At 42.7% G+C, this 22,880-nt stretch overlaps 1 protein-coding gene across 1 annotated transcript in view; it reads right to left on the bottom strand.

The window, feature by feature from the left end:
- CFAP61 (cilia and flagella associated protein 61) overlaps positions 1-22,880 on the bottom strand; it is a 131,393-nt gene that overhangs the window by 16,023 nt on the left and 92,490 nt on the right. The window contains exons 22-24 of the mRNA XM_014962466.1: positions 21,684-22,011; positions 21,083-21,174; positions 17,942-18,147 (exon numbers count right to left, since the gene is read on the bottom strand). Of these exons, the coding sequence (XP_014817952.1) occupies positions 17,942-18,147; positions 21,083-21,174; positions 21,684-22,011 (626 nt within the window). The remainder of the gene's footprint in view (positions 1-17,941; positions 18,148-21,082; positions 21,175-21,683; positions 22,012-22,880) is intronic.

The following is a 22,880-nucleotide window of genomic DNA, read 5'->3' as shown; positions in this document are numbered from 1 at the left end:
CATGCTACCAACAGAGGCTCAAAGGCTCCTCAACTATCATGAGAACGGCATCTGCCACATGTGTTTGCACCATTTAGTCTTTCATAACCTGCCAGAGCGATCAGGCTAAATATGTACAAGATGACAATGTTTGCCAGGAGCATAACGGGTTTTCAAACTTGGTCACTTCCTAACGGGGATCCCCTGCTGGCAGACTTTTATATCGACAGAAGCTATCATGGGAAGGCATTTGTAACGAGATGGGATGAAATGGTCTCCTTTTGAAGACAATAAGCGACATCCTTTTTGTTGCTAGGAAGCTGGTCTCGCCTTTCATTGACAAACAATATTTAAAGTCTGTTCTGCCTCATTTGTGATGTGTAGCCTACATTAGATGAAAGGGAAGCAGGAGGAAAATATTTAGTGGCGTCCTGTACAAAAGACGTGGAATCTTTCCTTTTTACAAGAGATACAGCATTAAATAAAACGGGCAGAGTTGGTGCGGGCTCGCAGGGAAAAACCGGAGTGTTGCGTACACACGGCTTTCTGCCTGAGAGCTAGATGTATTTATTCTCCATTTCATCTGCAGCTACACACCACTTTCAGAGCACAGGGCTCCTGAGGTGTGCCCTGGCGCTCGGAAGCAGAGGAGGTGAGGATGAGGACCTGACACTGACCTCTGGCAGCGCTCTGCCCTCTCAGTCCGGTCTAACGGCACGGGACGTGTCCCCGACGGCAGGATGCTAGAGCATGAAAGCCTTAACAACTGCACAAAGAGCTTTCAGAGTTAACACACTTGGTTTACACAACAAAACAACAAAAAGCGAGGTATGAAGTTAAAAAAAAATAAATAACAACTGCACAAAGAGCTTTCAGAGTTAATACACTTGGTTTACACAACAAAACAACAATAAGCGAGGTATGAAGTTAAAAAAAAAAATAAAAATTGGAGTTTTCATAAATAATTTTAAACCCCATGACAAGGAAGTAATGGGGGAAGGGTGAAAACCATCTCTGTGGAGTGAGCTTATCTCCTCTGGTAGACCTAATTCACAAGTTTGGCATAACTGCAATAGTCCTACAGATCCCTTTCATTACACCGCTGCAGTGTTTTCCAAACTTCTGCCAGTTGGGCTTCCCTTCATGAAAATGAAGCAAAGCAAGGCCTGAATAATTTCCACTGATATTATTAAAGATGGGCTTCTGAGCACCGTTGTTGATTTTGACTTTATGCATTTCATATTGGGTGCTTTCCTTGGAAAGGAAAGCCTCAAGTTACTCCAGGGGAGGTTCAGGCTGGATATTAGGAAAAATTTTTTCACTGAAAGGGTTCTCAGCCATTGGAATGGGCTGCCCAGGGAGGTGGTTGAGGCCCCATCCCTGGAGGTGTTCAAAAGACAGGTTGATGTAGTGCTGGGAGGTCTGGTTTAGTGATGGTGATGCTTCTTGTTTGTTGTGTGGGTGTCTATTTTTGTCAGTGAGGTTGACGGTTGGACAAGATGATCTTGAAGGTCCCTTCCAACCTAGAAGATTCTGTGATTCTGTGAAAATCTCAGCTGAAATCCTCTCTCAAAAAAAAAAAAAAGAAATCACTGGTGGAAAGAGGAACTGAAAGCAGTAAGACCAACGTATCCAACACAGCAAAGAACCCAGAAACTAATCTTTAAAAAAGGTTTGATTTTCTCATTTCTCTCAATGTGAAAGTAAATCTCATTATTACAGCCTGAGAAATAGCGGTTTTCTTTTTAATACGAGGATTGTAATAGGTTTTTAATTACTTCCATCCCTTTTCTTGCTGCTTCCGTGAGGCTGCTGACAGCAGAGATAACGGGTGCCACTGGGACAGGCCTGCGGGCACACCTGATCCACTGGGAAGGCAGACCTGATGGCTCATGAAACTGCATGGAATGATCAACAAGAAAGGAAAGAACAACAAAACTCAATTCAACTCTTTGCATCCCTGCTGTCCTCACGCTTTCACCAACACACAGAAACTCAAAGGAAAGGCTGAGGAACCTGGGTCTTTTTAGTCTGGAGAAGAGAAAGCTGAGGGGGGATCTGATCAATGCCTGTAAATACTTCAAGGGAGGGTGTCAGGAGGATGGGGCTGGTCTTTTTTCAGTGGTGCCCAGGGACAGGACAAGAGGAAATGGGCACAAACTTGAACAGAAGAAGTTCCACCTAAACATGAGTTCCACCCCAGTTCAAGAGGGACAGGGAACTACTGGAGAGAGTCCAGCGTAGGGCAGCAAAGATGATTAAGGGATTGGAGCATCTCCCTTACGAGGAAAGGCTCAAGGAGCTGGGACTCTTTAGCCTGGACAAGCAAAGACTGAGGGGAGACCTTATTATTATTATAAGTATCTAATGGGTGGGTTGAGGGAGGATGGAGCTGGACTCTTTTCAGTGGTTTCCAGCGAAGGGGAACGGGCTTAAGCTGGACCATGGGAAGTTCCATTGAAATATGAGAATAAACTTCTTTGGGGTGAGGGTGGCAGAGCCCTGGCAGAGGCTGCCCAGGGAGGTGGTGGAGTCTCCTTCTCTGGAGACATTCAAACCCCACCTGGACACGTTCCTGTGCAACCTGCTCTGGGGGGACCTGCTTTGGCAGGGGGTTGGACTAGATGATCTCCAGAGGTCCCTTCCAACCCCATGTGATTCTGTGATTCTGTGAAACAACTCCGTTCAGAAACTCAGACAATCTGTGCAGTGGTTTGGATCTGTTTGCAACTTTGTTAAATGTCTCTAAATAATCATTACTACAGATCTCTTGAAATCATACCAATTTCTTCACAAAGCAGTCTGTAATTCACTAGTGACCAGCCTTATGTCCCATTAAACTCTGTGGGACTGCGATCAGAGCTGTCTTTTCCATCAGCCAGCACTGTAAGCATATGCAAAGCAGCACACATTTTTTTTTAGTGCGCAATATAAGGCAGAGTAATTGATAAACTTGATCTCCTGATCATCTGTAGGGAGCGGAGTCTCCTTTCCCCTCTGTAGCTTTCCACACTTAGCACAACACGGGGAATTTTCAAGCTGGATGTCTGCTTTTCTAGGTTTAAATTTCTTTTTAGAAGATGAAACGTTTGGATTCTTTAAACTTGAATGACTTTGGCAGTTGATGGAAGCTGATGTTCTCATCAGTGCTTCTGGAACCCGATGGAAAAAAGCTCCCCAAAAGCCGGTGTGCTTTTGCACTGCACCTCATTCCTCCCTGCTTTTGCCACTACCTCGTCAATAAGAAGAAGGCAGCTGCTATTAACAAACACCATGAACCAAACCAGAAGGACAAACACAGATGAAATTGAAGCAGATGGTCAACTGACACGGGCTCAAGTGTAATACAATTATGCCAGGAGTGCCTATAGAGAGAAGAGAATTCCATTTCCCGGTCACGGGGAGAGTAAAGTCCTGCAGTGGGTCGGGGTGCAGTGTAATTTTAATTTCCAGGTCATTCTGACATGACTTCCCAAACACAGTTTGCAGATTAGCAAAAGTCTTTTCTCCAACACAAGAGCACACGTAAGAAGAAACGTCCCATCTTGCCAGGAAAGGAGATGATGTGGGTTTTTTTGGGACAGTATAGGGATGTTTTAAAGATTCTTAATTACAGAGATACTGGGATTCCAGTAAGAGATACAGAGTATTTCCAGATATACCTTGCATAGCTGGACCAGGAATCATAAAATGTAAATTTAAGGGCGATAGAAATCAAAGCACTCACCATTTCCTGCTAAATATGATCTCACCAATAATTTTGAAAGACAGCTCATTTATGTAGGTAAAAAGCAAGACTAATTTGTGTAAAAATCCCATAAAGCACCCCCTGAAAGCATTGTTCTTAATCACAATGAACGTAAAAAGTTCCCTGGTTTACAGTTTCTTAAAATTCACTTACAACTGCTGAACAGTCAAGCAAATGTTGAACCAACAGCACGGTTGTAGCAAGAAGACTATTGAACTCCTGCTCTATAGTTCTACTCACTGAACACCTGTTTGTCCATGCATTTTAGTCACTCCTGGTAAATTCATTAATCTAGGACTCTCTGTTACTGCTCTGACCCAGTAATTAGTGAAATCAATAGTCTTACGGACAATGAACCTGTGATTTACTTCATTGGGCAGATTTACGAAATAATGATAGTGTTCACTAATTTGGAGGCTGACATTTCTTTTGTACGTGTTGATAAGTAAATCATAGAAATGAAGCCTATGCTTTTTTTACTGCTTTTTGACAGAACTAGGACTAAACCCGCCATGTCTTGTCTTTGGAAGACAACTGCTTTAAGACCTGTGGTTTACAAAACCCCTTTTTTTCTGTATTTTTCTGTAAAATCCAGAAAGGAGATCTCAGCAACACTTGCTTCATGGTGAGATACTGCAGTCCTTTCCTGTTCTAAGTATCCTTTGAGAGAGATTCTCTGTTATTTCAGCACTGGAATTTGATAAAGTTTAGATACTTTCTACTGGATAATAGCAGTTATTGTGTAGCTGATTCTCACTGAACTGCTCTTTAAAGTTTCTAAACTCTGTGCTCTTTAAAATTGGTATAGAAGTATTGCTGTCTGCTCTTTTTATGAGGAAATTATGGCTGACCCTGATAGAAGGTTTATTGCGTTTTTTTACCTAGTACTATTCCACACGTAACGTATTAAGAAAAACAATTAAAAGGAAATTAAATCTGACACACCAAAATCAACAAATGTGCTGTGTGCGGTGGTATGATTGCTTTTCTGCGATTACTTGTTTATGAATTCAGAGTTCAATCATTCATAATGGTTTGCGTAATTATTAATATGAATCAGCAAGGTTCAGCTGCAGATTGTGGTGAGATTCAGCTGACTAGCCCTTACTTACTGATTTGGACGCGGTGTTTCTTAGTAACGTAGCTCTTCATTAGCAAGTTAGCTGCTCCTTAAAAACTGCATTAGTATATAGAAATCTACAGCCACCTAACGGGGTCTACCATTGCTATTGATTTGCTGTGGAAGTACAGCTTTACCAGCGCACCTTGGGGTTAGCATTTAATTCTGGGAGCAAAAAAGCTGTTAGTGCTTTGATATCCCTTTCGCGTGTTCCTCTTTCCTTATCCTGTCTCTCTCTTCATAAAAAGCACACAATTTTTCCTCTAATTAGGCTGTAAAGTGTGCTGAGTAGCATTAGTCCCTCTCAGCCAGGCTCACTACCTGCCACATTTCCTTTCTGGTTTTTTTCATCCCCGCAGAAAATAAGTCTCACCGTCTGCAGGATGAACAAAAGCCTAAGGTGGAATCCCTTAAATGTAATCGTGGTGTGCTAATGGTATGGGAGCCGGCAAATTCCAGACAGCAGTGCGTTCTACTATTTCTCTTAATGAACAATCACTCCTCATTTTTGAAAGTCTGGTTTAAAAGCAGCTTTTCTATGTAGCATGCTTTTCGTGTTTAAATAATTGCTGATTATCCAGGCTGTAAGTAATAAATTTGTGTCTTTACCTAGTCTTTTTAAAAACAATACTGAAAAGAAATGTTCTTCTTTTTTTAATTTGTTAGTTATATTGTGAGATTTATTAGAGTTGCATCAATAAACAGTTCAGTGTGGTGTTTCTGCTTAAACTCTCATTAAATGACACTGCTTAATAAATCACTTTTAGCCTAATGTAAACAGCACCGTGATGTGTGAATTGAGGTTAAGTAGAAAAGACCTAAATGATTATTTTAAAATAAGTAAATCCTGCTCATACCGCTCAAAATATTTTTTTAGCGTTTAGTTTGTACAGCTAATATGAAAAAAAAATATGCAACTTGAGCATAAATGACAGGGTTTGAAGAGAAGAGCTAAGGAAACACCCGGTGATATTCTTCCCTTTCATAGTTGCTGGGTGGAATTTTCCAAAGCATCTTGGTGGAAGGGAGTTGGACCCCCACCGTGGATGGCTGTTGCGTTTGGCAGCCGTGTGCCCCGCTGTGTACCCGTACCCGTTGCTACTGAAGCTCTGCCACTTTGCCTAGAGTAACCCCTTATGGTTTTTTCAGGGGGCTCAGCCTCTTGGGCAGCAACACCCACCACAGCCAGGCTGTGTGCAGGAAAAGGAGCCCCCCCCCCCGTCTTCGTGTCGCCTCAACAGTAGTGAATCCTGGCTCGTATCAAGAATAGCGTGGCCAGCAGGAGCAGGGCAGTGATGGTGCCTCTGTACTAGGCCCTGGTGAGGCCTCACCTCGAGTACTGTGTTCAGTTTTGGGCCCCTCACTACAGGAAAGACATTGAAGTGCTGGAGCGTGTCCAGAGGAGCCACCAAGCTGGTGAGGGGTCTGGAGAACAAGTCCTATGAGGAGAGGCTGAGGGAACTGGGCATGTTTAGTTTGGAGAAGAGGAGGCTGAGGGGAGACCTCATTGCCCTCTACAACTACCTGAAAGGAGGGTGTAGAGAGGCAGGTGTTGGCCTCTTCTCCCAAAGGACGAAGACAAGACCAGAGGAAATGGTCTGAAGTTGGGGCAGGGGAGATTTAGATTAGATATTAGAAAGAACTACTTTACTGAGAGGGTGGTCAGGCACTGGAACAGCCTGCCCAGGGAGGTGGTGGAGTCACCATCCCTGGAGGGATTTAAGAAACGTGTAGACATGGCTCTTCAGGGCATGCTCTAGTGCCCAAGGTTATTGGTTTATGGTGAGGTGTTGAGTGTGGGGTTTAGTTGGTGGGTGCGGTGTTTTTGGTGGGCGTTTGGTGTGGTGTGTTCTGTATTTGTTTGGTGTGTTTTGTTGTTTCTTTTTTTGTTTTTTTTTTTTTTTGTGGTTGGACTCGATGATCTCAGAGGTCCCTTCCAACCACTAAGATTCTGTGATTCTGTGAATACAGATCTTCTAACAGACATCTGGGGTGGATGACCCCAGGTCTATGCATCTTAAAGCATTCCCTTCATATGTCAGCACTGAACCCTACCTGCTACTCTGGCACCAGGAAAAAAAAATGCCTTTGTCGCTATGTTTCAGCAAAATCCCCTGTACTTTTTGTCCCATGCAGAGGTATCGCCAGAGTCATAAGCCACCCTCCCAATTCTTACTCGCCAAAGAGTGGAACAGCTCGTTCTGGGCGTCATCTCAAAGCATATGGAGGAAAAGAAAGCCATCAGAAGTAGTCAACACGGATTCACCAAGAGAAGTCATGTCTGACTAACCCGATAGCCTTCTGTGATGGCATGACTGGATGGATAGATGAGGGGAGGGAGGGTGGTGGATGTTGTCTGCCTTGACTTCAGCAAGGCTTTTGACACAGTCTCCCACAGCATCCTCATAGATAAGCTTAGGAAGTGTGGGTTAGATGAATGGACAGTGAGGTGGATTGAAAACTGGCTGAAAGACAGAGCTCAGGGGGTCATGATTAGTGGCACAGAATCTAGTTGGAGGTCTGTAAAATGTGATGTTCCCCAGGGGTCAGGACTGGGTCCAGTCCTCTTCAATATATTCATCAATGACCTGGATGAAGGGATGGAATGTACCCTCAGCCAGTTTGCTGATGACACAAAACTGGGAGGGGTGGCTGACCCCGCAGAAGGCTGTGCAGAGAGAGCACAGAGAGACCTGGACAGGCTGGAGAGTTGGGCAGAGAGGAACCTGATGAACTTCAACAAGGGCAAGTTTTGGGTGCTGCACCTGGGGAGAAATAACCCCCTGCACCAGTACAGGTTGGGGGTGACCTGCTGGAGAGCAGCTCTGAGGAGAAAGACCTGGGAGTCCTGGTGGACAACAGGATGCCCATGAGCCAGCAATGGGCCCTTGTGGCCAAGAAGGCCAATGGCATCCTGGGGGGCATCAGGAAGAGTGTGAGCAGCAGGTGGAGGGAGGTCATCCTGCCCCTCTGCTCTGCCCTGGGGAAGCCCCAGCTGGAGCACTGGGACCAGTTCTGGGCTCCCCAGTTCCAGAAGGACAGGGAACTGCTGGAGAGGGGACAGCAGAGGGCTACAAAGATGATGAGGAGCCTGGAGCATGTCTCTTACGAGGAGAGGCTGAGGGACTTGGGTCTTTTCAGTCTGGAGAAGAGAAGGCTGAGGGGGGATCTGATCAATGCTTATAAATACTTCAAGGGAGGGTGTCAGGAGGATGGGGCTGGTCATTTTTCAGTGGTGCCCAGGGATAGGACAAGAGGAAACGGGCACCAACTTGAACAGAAGAAGTTCCACCTAAAGATGAGGAGGAACTTCCTTCCTGTGAGGGTGGCAGAGCCCTGGATGAGGCTGCCCAGGGAGGTGGTGGAGTCTCCTTCTCTGGAGACATTCCAAACCCCACCTGAACATGTTCCTGTGCAACCTGCTCTGGGTGGACCTGCTCTGGCAGGGGTTTGGACTGGATGATCTCCAGAGGTCCCTTCCAACCCCATAGCATTCTGTGAATTTGTAACGTCTGCCAACAGGGACTTCTCTCTTCGGACCTGGCCCTCACATCACCAGTCACCAAACTGATGTTTGTAGCTTGGTGGACATATAAGCCCCAGCTCTAGAGAACCCCAAAGCTGGCAGTGGAGATGAGGCACTCAGAGTGCACCTGCATCCTGCGGCAAATAGCTGTGCTACCATGTGATGAATGGTGGCAAGTTCATCCTCCTCATGGTGCTACTTGAGACCGTTATGCAGGGTAGACAAATTGTCAGTAAGTTAAACAAGTCCTTAAAATGCTGGAAACCAAGTTGTTAAAAAAAAAAAAAAAGTAACAAAGTCTTTCTGAGCTCAGCTTGCCTGTAAGGTTCTCCACTAATTATCCTTTAAAATACATGCTGCCTTCTCAGACTCCTTCACGGGACTGATCCTCAGCTCTCAGCTGGAGAGTCTACATATATATATATATTTATATATATAGCAAAATCTGCATGTCCAGCCCACCTACATATATATATATATATTTATATATACAGCAAAATCTGCATGTCCAGCCCATGTGCACTGAGATGGCTTCATGATGCAAACAGAAGCATAGTAAGTACAGATGAGTAAAAGCACATTTCTGGTAAGAACTAAATATATACACAATATAAATAGAGCACTTAGTGCTTATGTGTTATTCAAAACACTTTGCCACACCGTGCCTTAGTCCATCAGCTTTACAGATTGTTAAATACCAGAAATGCTTACCATACAGCATCTTACTAAAGTAAATTTGGTGAATGGGCACAAGAAGAAACTGGAGAAGGGGATGGCTGAGCAACACAACCTTTCAGAGGGTGCGTTTTAGAAAGTGATTGGGATGATGGTGTTGCCTCTGACAGGACCCTTCGTCACCCTCAGCCCAAATGTGTGCCTTTTCTCCAGTGATGCTGCCTTTGCTGCACCCGCTGTCAGGCAGCAGTGGTACTCCTTTCCCTCATCATCACTAGTACTGCCACATCAACTTGATGCAACCAGCATCTTCTGTAAGCCATGAGTGAAAACAAGTTCATTAATACAGGAACACAAAATCCCAAGTAAAAAACCCACTCACACCTAATTTGATAAACGAGCTACTTAAGTATTCTAGAAACTAGCGGGCCAGATTTTTGTATGTAAAGTCTGTAGATTTGGTTCTCATTAATGCCAAATGAAGCCTACATGAAGCACTTCTCTCATATTAAAGGCATGATGCCAGTGAGCATCCATTTGGTTGCCAAGTATCAGGAGACCCCTCTAATTATCCATTTTGTAGTTAAGATGCAGCAGAGGGAGATTCCACCGCTCTGTGGACACATTCCATAACTTGGCAACTGCCTTGCAGTCACCTTCATCTTGGGAGAATACAAAAGGGTGTAACTGGCTGGTTCCATTCCTCCTCTGTGAAGCAGTGTGGAGCACTTATGACCAGTAACAAATCTATAAGCTTAAAAAGAAAAGAAAATATTCCAGAGCTCTCACCCTACCTCGCTCTTTTATCTGCTGCTATGGCAATGGAAAAAAGCTTTCAAGTGAGCACCGGAGACCTCTGAGGGAAGGGAAGGAGTGTGGTACAGGGGACATTTCATGTGAAACCTACTGGATTCCTTCAACAGAAGTCTCCCTTGTTGGAAAGAGCTTCACTCTTGGATGCTCAAATTCCGGTTGAGCCTTTTTGTGATGCAACCTTATAGGAAATTAATAAAAATTGCAGAAACTCCTTCCTGAAGTGGATTGCAAGTCTAGGGAGTAATGCTGTTAAATTTCCAGGTGACATAAAAGGTTTGTATCCAAAACCCTTGGCTTTAGGATACTGTGTCTTTGGTTCCTATGGTTTTGCCTGCCCTGACATCAGACAACTGCACTGTAAAACCTCTCTGCTCAGGACCGTAAAGGCTGAAGGCCCAGAGGGAGTGAGTACACCGACCGCGGTGGCATGAGGCAGACGGAAGGGTGACAGTCATCACTGATGGCAGTGGTGCCTTTTTCTTGTAGCACAATGACAGGTGAGGATGAGACTTTCCTTGGTCCATAAATATTGCCCGTCCAAGGCCCCGACAATTTGCTCAGTAGACCTTGGCATCCTATCAAAGAGTCAGAGGGATGAAGTGCATCCCGCTGCGGGTGCAGTCAGAGGAGACAGCTGTTAGACTGGATGTGGTCATCTTCTGGTTTAACAGCCTATTTCCTCAGCTGCTGTTTGCACGGGTAGAAACCAAACCATTGGCTCTTAAATTGGTGTTTAACGAAGTAATGAACTGAGCCCACTCGGACACTACTCTGAATTAAGCTGGAGTGCCCCATGCCCATGGGGATCAAGGCCAAATATGGCTGCAAAAGCGTAACTATAGGCAATTATTTTTGAAAAAGCCTAATATCTCTCGTTAGCACATTAATATCTCTGTCTCTGGGACCACAGATAAGGCAGCCAGGCATTCTGAGGGGCATTTCTTTGAACTGTGCCGGGGTAGAGTTGCACCAAGATCTCCTTTGAAAACGTCAATAGTACCTGTCTGCTAAAGGAGGAAGGAAAAGAAACTTTAAAACTCTTCAGTTCCATCAGATGCAGTGGTGGCTGGTTTAACTATGAGAGCTAAAAGCATTGTTCCCCTGAAAAAAAAAAAAAATTAATTCAAAAGCATTTGAGGCTTTCAGTGAGCTGTGAAAATACTGTGATAGGGAGAAGGAGCACCTAACTCACTAAAAGCTTGCACTCTCAAGTGTGCTAGTGCATCTTGTACCCAAGTGGCAGAACAGTCAGATGACTTTATGTTGGCTTTTTCGGTTACTGCTTGCTAGGCTGATAAATGTATGAACTTAGGAACTTAAAGCCTTAAAGGGCAGCAGGCTGAATGCACATCATGGGTATTAGTGTGACTGGGGGCATCAGACTGTAGGTCTTGCAAATTTGGGGCCGAGGGGCTTCCTTCCCTGGCATGGGACTAGCAGCCCTGGTGGGTCCAGGTTTTCCTTTGGTTGTGGGTCAAGTCCTGCAGCTTTTAATCACGTTGAACTCATACTGAAATCAATGGAACTTGTCTCTCATCAAAAGGAAATGTTATTTATCTCATTGTTACCATTAGCCGCAACTGGAAGGGGTTACTTCTTCAAGTGAGCTGGATCCTGAGGGCCTGTTGTTACTGCTAATTTGAAAGTGGCACTGGCACATTATGGTCAGGAAATCCGGTATCATGGGGTTAACTTTCAGCCCTTATACTGAACGCAAATCAGTGAGGAAATTCATTGCTAGGTGCAGTCTCTAATTATTTAAAAGATAATTTGCATGCTACACAGAAATAAATTAGCTCCCAGGTGACAGCTGTTCTACTGCGTCCATTCCTGAAACTAGATGCCATGCTGGGAAATCTAAATGCAGACCAAAAGATTAAAACACTGTACTTTCTTGCCTTATAGGAAGGCCCTCCCCAAAATAGAGGCATAAAGAAGGGAGGAGGGGAACAAAAGTTTCAAACCAGCAAGTTTAGAAGCTTAACTAACAAACCACAACATTTTCCACGGTCTACATTTTCTTTTCACTAGTGTCACTTCACATCTTGCTAGAAGATACTGCAAGTGGATGTAAGTGCAATGTGTACAAGCTTAAAAGGAATTTTTTCAAAGTCAAAGAGAGACATTCAGTCCTAACATCAGGTTTGCATTCACACGGTCATGTGAGATCATTACAGACCCTGTGAACACCTCCCAAAACATAGAATCATAGAATGGTCAGAGTTGGAAGGGACCTTAAAGATCATCCAGTTCCAACCCCCCTGCCCTGGGCAGGGACACCTCCCACCAGACCAGGTTGCTCCAAGCCCCATCCAGCCTGGCCTTGAACCCCTCCAGGGATGGGGCAGCCACAGCTTCTCTGGGCAACCTCTTCCAGGGTCTCACCACCCTCACAGCAAAGAATTTCTTTCTGGTATCTCATCTAAATCTCCCCTCTTCCAATTTAAAACCGTTCCCCCTTGTCCTGTCACTGCACTCCCTGACAAAGAGTCCCTCCCCGGCTCTCCTGGAGCTCCCTTCAAAGATATTGGAAGGAGTTTTTCTTCTTTTTATCGCAGACATAGAAATCAACAAATGCATTTTCATACTCCTTGCCAAAAGAAGACCAGACACCGCTTTTTATCTACATCAAAGCCTCAAGACAATCTTCATCTCACAAGAGATGCTAAAACATTTTTCAGTTTAATGGTTTTCTGATAGTCTTCTCATGGCTAGGTTTTAACACTGTATGTTGTTGTATATTGTACATATATATGTACACTCTCTATAACATTGTGTTATGTGGCTGTATATGTATTGTATATATGATGTGATATGACATTATATGTGGCTGTATATGTATTGTATATATGATATGATATGACATTATATAGAATCATAGAATCATAGAATTGTCCAGGCCGGAAGGGACCTCCAAATGTCATCTAGTCCGACCTCCCCGCAGTCAGCAGGGACACCCCCAACTAGACCAGGTTGCCCAGGGCCTCGTCGAGCCTCTCCTTGAATATCTCCAGGGATGGGGCCTCAACCACCTCCCTGGGCAACCTGTTTGGTTGTGGGTCAAGTCCTGCAGCTTTTAATCACGTTGAACTCATACTGAAATCAATGGAACTTGTCTCTCATCAAAAGGAAATGTTATTTATCTCATTGTTACCATTAGCCGCAACTGGAAGGGGTTACTTCTTCAAGTGAGCTGGATCCTGAGGGCCTGTTGTTACTGCTAATTTGAAAGTGGCACTGGCACATTATGGTCAGGAAATCCGGTATCATGGGGTTAACTTTCAGCCCTTATACTGAACGCAAATCAGTGAGGAAATTCATTGCTAGGTGCAGTCTCTAATTATTTAAAAGATAATTTGCATGCTACACAGAAATAAATTAGCTCCCAGGTGACAGCTGTTCTACTGCGTCCATTCCTGAAACTAGATGCCATGCTGGGAAATCTAAATGCAGACCAAAAGATTAAAACACTGTACTTTCTTGCCTTATAGGAAGGCCCTCCCCAAAATAGAGGCATAAAGAAGGGAGGAGGGGAACAAAAGTTTCAAACCAGCAAGTTTAGAAGCTTAACTAACAAACCACAACATTTTCCACGGTCTACATTTTCTTTTCACTAGTGTCACTTCACATCTTGCTAGAAGATACTGCAAGTGGATGTAAGTGCAATGTGTACAAGCTTAAAAGGAATTTTTTCAAAGTCAAAGAGAGACATTCAGTCCTAACATCAGGTTTGCATTCACACGGTCATGTGAGATCATTACAGACCCTGTGAACACCTCCCAAAACATAGAATCATAGAATGGTCAGAGTTGGAAGGGACCTTAAAGATCATCCAGTTCCAACCCCCCTGCCCTGGGCAGGGACACCTCCCACCAGACCAGGTTGCTCCAAGCCCCATCCAGCCTGGCCTTGAACCCCTCCAGGGATGGGGCAGCCACAGCTTCTCTGGGCAACCTCTTCCAGGGTCTCACCACCCTCACAGCAAAGAATTTCTTTCTGGTATCTCATCTAAATCTCCCCTCTTCCAATTTAAAACCGTTCCCCCTTGTCCTGTCACTGCACTCCCTGACAAAGAGTCCCTCCCCAGCTCTCCTGGAGCTCCCTTCAGATCTTGGAAGGAGTTTTTCTTCTTTTTATCGCAGACATAGAAATCAACAAATGCATTTTCATACTCCTTGCCAAAAGAAGACCAGACACCGCTTTTTATCTACATCAAAGCCTCAAGACAATCTTCATCTCACAAGAGATGCTAAAACATTTTTCAGTTTAATGGTTTTCTGATAGTCTTCTCATGGCTAGGTTTTAACACTGTATGTTGTGGTATATTGTACATACATATGTACACTGTCTAGAACATTGTGTTATGTGGCTGTATATGTATTGTATATATGATGTGATATGACATTATATATTAGGAGACTACATAGTATGGCCAGGCTTTTTCCATTGCTCTACCTCCTCCTGAAAGAAGTAATTTCCTGTGCCAGTTTGCTTTGTGCTAGGACTGTCAGGTGGGGACTGCAGGTAGTTTGCTTCCTCCTCTCACTGTCTCATCCTTTTCTCACTAATCCTGTCGCTCTGCCTTGGCAAAAGGGCTTTCCTTCACTGCAGTGGGTTGCTCTTCTGTCTCCCACCTTGTGAACTAGCCAGAGAATCCATCCTCCTCATTGTATAGACATTTCTAACAGAAAGATCAAGACTGATGTGAATGGAAATGTATGTGTGTGTCTGTGCACACGTGTGAAAGCACTGGAAGAAACAAGTGAGCAAGGACTAAAGAACAGTATATGTTAATTGCTGCAAGAGCAACATATGTGATTTCATTCAAATGACCAAATAGCAAGAGAAGGAAACAAACCTATCTAAAGATAAGGTATAAAGAAGATGACAAACAGGAGTGGAGGCAATAAAATAACCAGATAAGAAGAACCTGGCAACCGTAATTCAGGAATTTTGCCATGGGCTAATGAGAGGTGAGATAAAATAATGAGACAAAAGATTCAACATCCACATCTAAAGGCTGTAAAAGACAAGTCCAAAATTAGTTCACCATCACTAAGAAGAGCTCAAGAGAGGTGACGAGGACCTGATAAGCAGTGTCCCTCTGTGGGGCACACTAGTGATCCCAGCCAGACCCCCCGGACACATGGGTCACGGTGCCTGTAAGTACGTGGATGTGAGAGGACCCTCAACTCCAGATCCTGCTAAGCCAAGACCAGCTAAGATAGAAGCAGTCTTGCAGGAGCTGATGACTCCCCTAACGAGTGTATATGCTGCCAGCAGATAAAGCTGCACTCCTTACTCTTACAATATTGACTGGCCTGACTCATCCTATTCACAGATCATCACTGCGATCTTCACCTCTCCTGAGATTTTTAAAATCTCTACGGATGCTCAGGACTCGATCTTACTTTCAATCCCCCAATCAGCTTGGGCACTGCGTGGGGATCCTATCACGATCATGAGAGCAAAGGAGGCTAATACATTCTTCATTTCTCTCGTGAAGAAATGGGCTGTTTGTTCAGAAAGTTAATGTCTCACCTCTTCAAAATCTGTGTGGGTCGCTATCAAGAGTGCAGGCGGGTGCAGCTGCACTGAGGTCCTGGGGCTGGGCTGCACGTCCAACATGCAGCAACGGAGAGGAAGGGAGCAAATGCTGCATTTATCAAGGGCAGGAAAACACCACTATTTGTGTTGCAGGCACAAATCCCAAAGGCAAGATGATTTCTTCTTCCCGATGTTGATACTGGTGTGAAACTTGCTAGTACATATAACAACTGACACTGTAACTCATCTGGGCAAACGACAGAGGTGTATGCATCTGGCAACATTTGTGGTTCACAGAAAAGATTAGGTCACAGCTGGGTTTGCATATTGAAACACCATGAAAAAGACCGACGATACCTTGCCACAGCCTGAATATTGAGTTTCTTCCAGTGCTTGAAATGTATTAGCTGATCAGCATCAGCTGTGACAAGGAAAGAAAATTATCTGTCATCTTAGCCCGTATCTCATACAATTATGTCATCCTCCTTCAGTTCCTACTTAACACCTATTGACAATATACCCTTCGCGTGAGCTTTACATTTGCTGTGTGCCATTCCTCTCTCGTAAAACAAAACCAACATTTACTATAAATCAAAATCAATCCCTGTAGGAGCAATAATTCAGGAGTTCCCCACTCCTCTCAGCAGAGGCATACAACAGTCTCCTGAAGTGAAATTTGTCAAGAAGCGTTTTTGTCCCAGAAACTTTTAAACCTCCCAATTGACATTTGGGTTCATCCTATCTTTCAGGATAAGATGAGAAGGAAAAAAACTGAGGAGCTAGACTCTGTAATATTTAGGATGAGGAGAGGGTGCAGGAAGAGGACTGCGAAACACCTCGTAAGAATTGGGAGAAGCCTGGAGAAGCTTTTTGACACTGAACCAGCAGAAGTGCAAAAGCCAGAGGAAGAAGTACAGGAATTCAGAGGCTTTTAAGTCCTTGTCTCAAGCTATCAGGTGCTTCATTCCTACAGAATTTTGAACCAGCAGATTGCTGTTATCACGCAAAGTTTTGGACCGTAGGACATCCCTTGCAACAAAAAATGGTCACCTAAATAACATGGTTTAATCTGAAAATCTCGCTACCATTCATGACTTTCTTCAAATCAGTTATAAATATAACATAACCAGACCAGGAGACTTCTAAGGCACCACTATCAGCTTTGTACCATGACAAAAATTGAGCATTTGTTGCTGTGCTTGGCTTTCTGTCTCTAAACCAGCTTAGGCAAGGCAGTGCTTCTCTAGCTGTGACAATTTAGGTTCCCAAGCAACCACCTATGAGGGATTTTTAAAAATGAAAATCAAAATAAGATGTATCACCAATTTCTTCTTTACCACTTGTTTCAGTTACATGCTCAAAGTATTCTACCCCATGAAAGAAACTCAAGGCCGTTTTTTTTTTTTGTTTGGTTGTGGTTTTTTGGGGGGGATTGGGTGGGTTTTTTTCGGGGGGTTGTTGTTTGGTTTTTGTTGATGTTGCTTGGTTGGTTTGCTTTGTTGTGGTGTTTTTTTTTAATCAAGCTTGACCTCCAAAGCACTTGTTTTCACTGTGGCATGAGGAATAAAATAAGTTTGAGTTTTCAGGCCAGGTAATTTTATTAAGATATGAAATTCTGAAGGAGCAGCAAAAGATTAAAGATATGGTAGATGGCGTTTTTTTCAGCTACTCCTCTCTCCATACACTTCTTTAATTAAGTTTGCATTTCTAAAAGCAATGAAAAATTCTCTCAGAGGAGACAGCACATAAATCTTGGCTAGAACTAGGCAGATGCTTTAGCCTCTCCCAGTACTTGAGAGAACCTCAGTCCTCCCTTTGAAAGCCCTGGTCCCCAGGACTGCCCTGTGCCCGCTTGGGCTCAGCAGGCAGAGGGGAGCCCCTCCCAAAATCTGTGAGACCTGCAAAGTGCTGTGGTGGGAGAAGTCCTGCAGGTTGGGTGGGGAATCTCCACTAAATCCGCAGAGTCCTGACAGAGTCTTCAGCTATAAAATTAAATTAAAAGAACTCCCTTACAGAGAGAAGACAGTCTAGAGGATAAACCTTAGGGTTTGTTTTTATCGTCAGGCAAGTTGTTGAGTGTGACTAGCATCATGTGTGATTTAAATTCCCCCGTAGAAACCTTTGGCTTAAAAATTTGATTCAAAGTGACAAAAATACTGGCTTTGAAAAGTGACTTTCAAGTATGAATCTTCAGGAAAAAAAAGGATTGTTCAGGCTCAGCTTAATGAGTTAAACCTACTGAATATTCTAAGCAAAAGTTATACAAATACTGAAATGCTCTTTCAGATGGAAGATGGTTAAGTAAACCACTGCTCCTTCTCTAAATAAATCTCAGACACAGAGCTCTTTCCAGGAAGGTCTTCAGGGCTTGCATTACCACTGATAATTTTGCCAAATAATAGAAAATGATTTATTTTTTTAAAAATCTATCTTTGTTCGAAGGGAAAATGGCCAGAAGACAGACCGTAATAAAATAAAACTAAAATTCTGCCAGAATATAGATTTATGCCCAATGTTGAGTTTCTCTTACCTGTAAAGATCTGTAATCTGCCCTTCATTCCAGCGGAAGTAGAGATCATTAAGAAGACGCTCATGCTGTCCATACAAGCAAATGTAGTTGGAGACAGGAAAGGGTTCCTTTGAAAAGCAGGTGATGCTTTCTACCATATTATACATGTTGGTATGCATCCTGAAATAATTCCCATGTCTTGCCTCTCCAGTTATAATCTCCATTCCCTGGAACAGAAAATATAAGGAAAGCTGTAGAGATGGAACAAACACCTGACTTGGCATAGGTACAGGCTCAGCTAGAGTTTCCTAGCTGATATTTTACCATTTCTCAAAAAAAAAAAAAAAAAAAAAAAAAAAAAGTTGTTGATTTTAAAACAGGAATACCCATTCCTGGTCACAGGCACTTTGCTATGGTTTGGACACAAAGATTTTCTGTGTGGTTTAGACCTTCATTAACAAGACACACAAAAGTGTGCAGCACACAACCGTGTGTGCAGCACGGGCTTTGGTTGCCCAATCCCAAATGCCCTTTGAGCCACCTAAGGTTCTGGGGGCCACCCGATAACACAGGATCCATGGGAGATGTGTGACCCCCTGGAACAGCAGCTGGGGGTCAGGAGACCAGATTTATAACTATACATATATATTTTTAAATATGTATATGCAAACGGTATGTCTGCAGAGGCCAGAGTTATGTCCCATCGTAGAAGCTATACGATTGTAGGCAGAGGGTTGATGCTACCACATTAATCAATCACAAGCAAACTTCAATGTTACAACCTAAAATATTATCACATACCAATTAAGCATTTTGGGCTTTGTGTAGAACTTTTCCAGTAGTCAGAACGTTCCAAAAAGGAAAGAAATACCAGGAAGGACCCTGTTCAGTACTAAACCAAACTTCTACGTTTTATAAATGGCACTACGTACTAGAGGGTTGCCTGCAACAGCAGGAGGCTGGGCTTGATCTCTTGGCCTATTTTCTTTGGCTATGTTCTAGACTTTTAAATGATTACTATTGCCTTAAAAAATGCATATAATTACATTACATATATATGTATATATGTGTGTGTGTATATAGACCCACAAACACATTCACATATATATGATTTAGAATCTTAGTGACTCCCTCTTACTAATTTGAACGGGGGCTGCCAAGTGTTGCTAACACCAACTATCAATAAAAGAATAAAAATGTTGGCTGTTGATGCTCAAACTATAGCATTTCGTTTCAGCTAATTAAATCAATTACTTAATAAAAGACAAAAATGTTAGAATTTGTTTCAAACATCACATTGCAGTGGGATGATCGAATAGCTTGAAGCTATTTTTTAAAGCTGTATTCATGCTCCAGTTTTATATATTTCTAAAACCTGTTGCTAGGCTACAGTAACCTTTGTTACTTCCACATCTCTCATCTAATACATTTCAGTAGCTTCTCTTACTTCTTCCTCAGGAAATTCTTTGAGGATTTACATGAAGTTTCTGGAGTGGCTTTAAAGATGTTCCCTTTTCAGACAGCAGGTAATCAAATCTGCAGCAAAAGAATTCTAACAATGTTCTACAAATTTGGAGTGACAAAACCAATTTTTCTCTCTCTGATAGACCTTTCTGCTTCCCAGCACATGCTGCTTTGGACAACTCATCCTGCATCTGCAAAACTGGAAAACAAGGTGAGCCATGCTTTGATTCCTTCCCTCAAAGCATGGAATCCTTTCTAAAAAAAAATAATTTCTTTCTCTAGATCATTGCTGTCTGAGTTTTAAAATCAGCACTGAAGTAGTCTTTTAAAAGCCACTCTTCCCATCAGCTACAAGAATGGGCTTGATGCAGAAATCCCTAAGGAAAAAGTTATAATCTGTATGACACAGGAGCTTGCCCAGGCGGATGGTCCTTTCTGGCTTTAAAAATACATGAATCTAGTCCTTTTCGTGTTTCACAAATCAGGTTCTCCAGTAAGAGAAGCATCTCCACTTTTGTATCACGGGACTATCTCCTGTGTAGCCCAACTGTGTGAAGTGCTTCCCTCTTTCCTGTTCAAAGACAACGTTTATGGTTGCAGCACTAGCTATTTCCTAGCAGCAAAGTATGGAGCATCCCTTCCAGAATATATTCTTTTCCTACTAGTCTAGAAATCAACTGAATTTCACTGATAGACTGCGAGGCTTTATCATGCATTTATAGCACCTTATTCCAGGGAGGAAAGAGGTTAAGTGCTAAGGCATGTTTTAGTGAAATTGAGCTAATACTGTCCTATGTCCTCTTTATAGAGATTGTGCATCTTTTAAGTAGGCCAAATATCAGAAAGCATGGAAACAAACACCTAAGAGGTTCAGGTAGTTATGCAATTCATCCTTGTTCACCAGCTGTACCTGATTTATACAGTGCACCCAGGCTTAGCTGCCTGGATTTGTTCATACGCAAGTCTGATGGCAAATACCAGCCCTACACTCAGGTGCCATGCATTAAATATGTGCTTGGAACTTCAAAAGCAACGTCTTCCATACGAATGGGAAAACGACTTTTCTCTCTCTCTCTACGGAATCAAACAAAAATAAAGCCATTCTGAAAAGGAGAGGTACTGAGGACGTGGCAATGGAATAACCTCCCAACCAGTTCGGAGACAAACGGCTCAGGAACTGGGCACAGCACTAAGCCACCAATTCTGGAAAAAGAGGGTCAAGGAGTTGAGCCGTAGTGCCCCATCGGAGTGCTATTTGAACCCAAAGTGCTACAAATAGTAATGAAAAGTTCAGGGAATTAGGGCTTGAACAAGTATATCCTGCCCTCAAGAACCAAAAAACCCCCTTCAGTTTAGGGTGACTTAATGGCAAAGGAATTAAGAACTGCAGTAAAGAAGTTAATCAGACAATCCTATCTGTATGTATTCCACATTTACAATATGACAGTGAATTTACATTTAAATAAATGCAATATTTTCAAATAATCACAGAGATTTGATTTTATGTGATTTGTTCCATTCCAACGTTTACTCACAAGTCCCAGCTCAGGAAGATCTTTAAATACATACTTAAACCCATGCTTACTCAAGGTATTTTTTAAGATGCATTGTACTAATGCATATACCTGTGCTATCCTAAATAACAACATCTTTCAAAATGGAGGAGAAAACAAAGAAAAGTTAAATAATGTAACTTACATAGTCACACAGTGCAAGTTCTAAGTCCAAGCGGGTGGGGATTTCTGGTTTGGAAATATGCAAGTAAATATAACCTCCAGGAAGAACACCCCCTGCCAGAAATGAAAATACGAGATTTATTAAATCATAAACAAAGAGAAAAATAAAGTATTGGCTTGCTCTCCTTCTCCCATAATCTTTTTTGTTGTTGTTGTTGTTTTTTACTAAGTGGCTCTAAATAGAAAACAAGGACCTTATTTTGTTTTAGTGAACTTCATGTTATAAACTTGGTACTCCTTTGATACTGTCACACATACCGCTGCAGTACCCACACACTGAAAAGTTCTGATTCTAGTTTTATTGATCTTGAACTTGGAATAAAGACACTGAGTTTCACTGGAAACACTCCATATTTACTGCAAATGAAAGCACAACTTGGTCTACTATTTGAAAAAATTGACAGTGGCAGCTTTTATTGCAACTCACCTCTCTCCACTGACTATATTAGGAGCTTTGAGGACTTTACTGCCCTTAGATGGCATCTTAGGTGAGACGGACCTACCCTCATAATATAACAGCAAAAAATCTAAAGAGGGTATGAAAGTATGACAGAAATCCATACCTTTAATTTTACAGTTGTTGTACATGGGGATGAGTCTGTCTGTGCCTTCTGGTGGCTCAGAAGAGAGCTTAGGAGCTGGATCAAAGAGACTCAGCATAGATGCAGCAAGCTCAAAGCCAATCTCTTTTGAACTGCAGTTGCTGTGTGTCCATTCACCTACATAATATCTCCTGGAGTACTTTGTTAAAGGACCTGCAGCCCTGATACTGACATCATTAGTACGGAATTCGTTATCGATCACAAGTCTTCCATCAAAAACAAGGCAAGCATCATTAATTGCCTTAAAGGTTTCATAATCCACTGTCCTGTAGGCAAAGCTAAAAAATGCCTAAAAAAGAGACATAAATAAGCGTAGGTTATTATACAATACTGACTGGCTAATTTAATAAATCAAAGCCTACAGTTCATTCTGAATGTTATTTATTTTAAAAAATAAGAACATGAAATAAAATGTGATTTTATATACACAGATAAATCCGTCTGACCCAGTATTTACAGCTACTAAAATTAAAAAAAAAAAAAAAGACAGTAGAGTGGAAAATTACCAGCCTCATCTACGTCTGGTTATTATTTTGTTTTAAAAATTCTAATATTAACTATATCAACTAGCCTGAGTGGATGTGCATATTTTCTGGTTTAGTATAAGCATTAAAAAAGAGGCTTGAACTCTTTATGAAGTTGGTTTTCTTCTTTCAAATGCTCAAGCCAAACTGAAAAACTAAGCAATGGAAAAGTACAATTTACTTTGCATTTTAGCCGGATAACTGTATGTTACAGACATTTTTCCAACTCTTGTGCCTAACTGTTTACCAAACTATATTACTATGGCTACCAGCAGAGGGATATTCAATGAAAAAGACAGGAAATTCAAATTGTTCAGAGGGAATGTCATTCTCATTCCAACTACAGCAGCAGAAGGAAGCCAGTGGAAGCTGTGGAGGGCAAGATACTTGTGAGAGGTATAAAGTATAAATGTAGGGTCCTGCACCTGGGGAGGAAGAACCTCAGGCACCAATAGAGGTGACGGGTGGATCTTCTGGAAAGCACTTCTGAGGAGAAGGATCTGGGGGTCCTGGTGGAGAGTAAACTCTCCATGAGCCAGCAATGGGCCCTTGTGGCCAAGAGGCCAATGGGATCCTGGGCTGCAGAGGGAAGAGTGTGGCCAGGAGGTGGAGGGAGGTCATTCTCCCCCTCTGC

This window comes from Calidris pugnax, unplaced genomic scaffold, assembly GCF_001431845.1.
Source record: "Calidris pugnax isolate Ruff unplaced genomic scaffold, ASM143184v1 scaffold147, whole genome shotgun sequence".
Lineage (NCBI taxonomy): Eukaryota > Metazoa > Chordata > Aves > Charadriiformes > Scolopacidae > Calidris > Calidris pugnax.
Note: the sequence above shows the minus strand (reverse complement) of the source record. Positions and strands in the feature narration are given on the sequence as shown.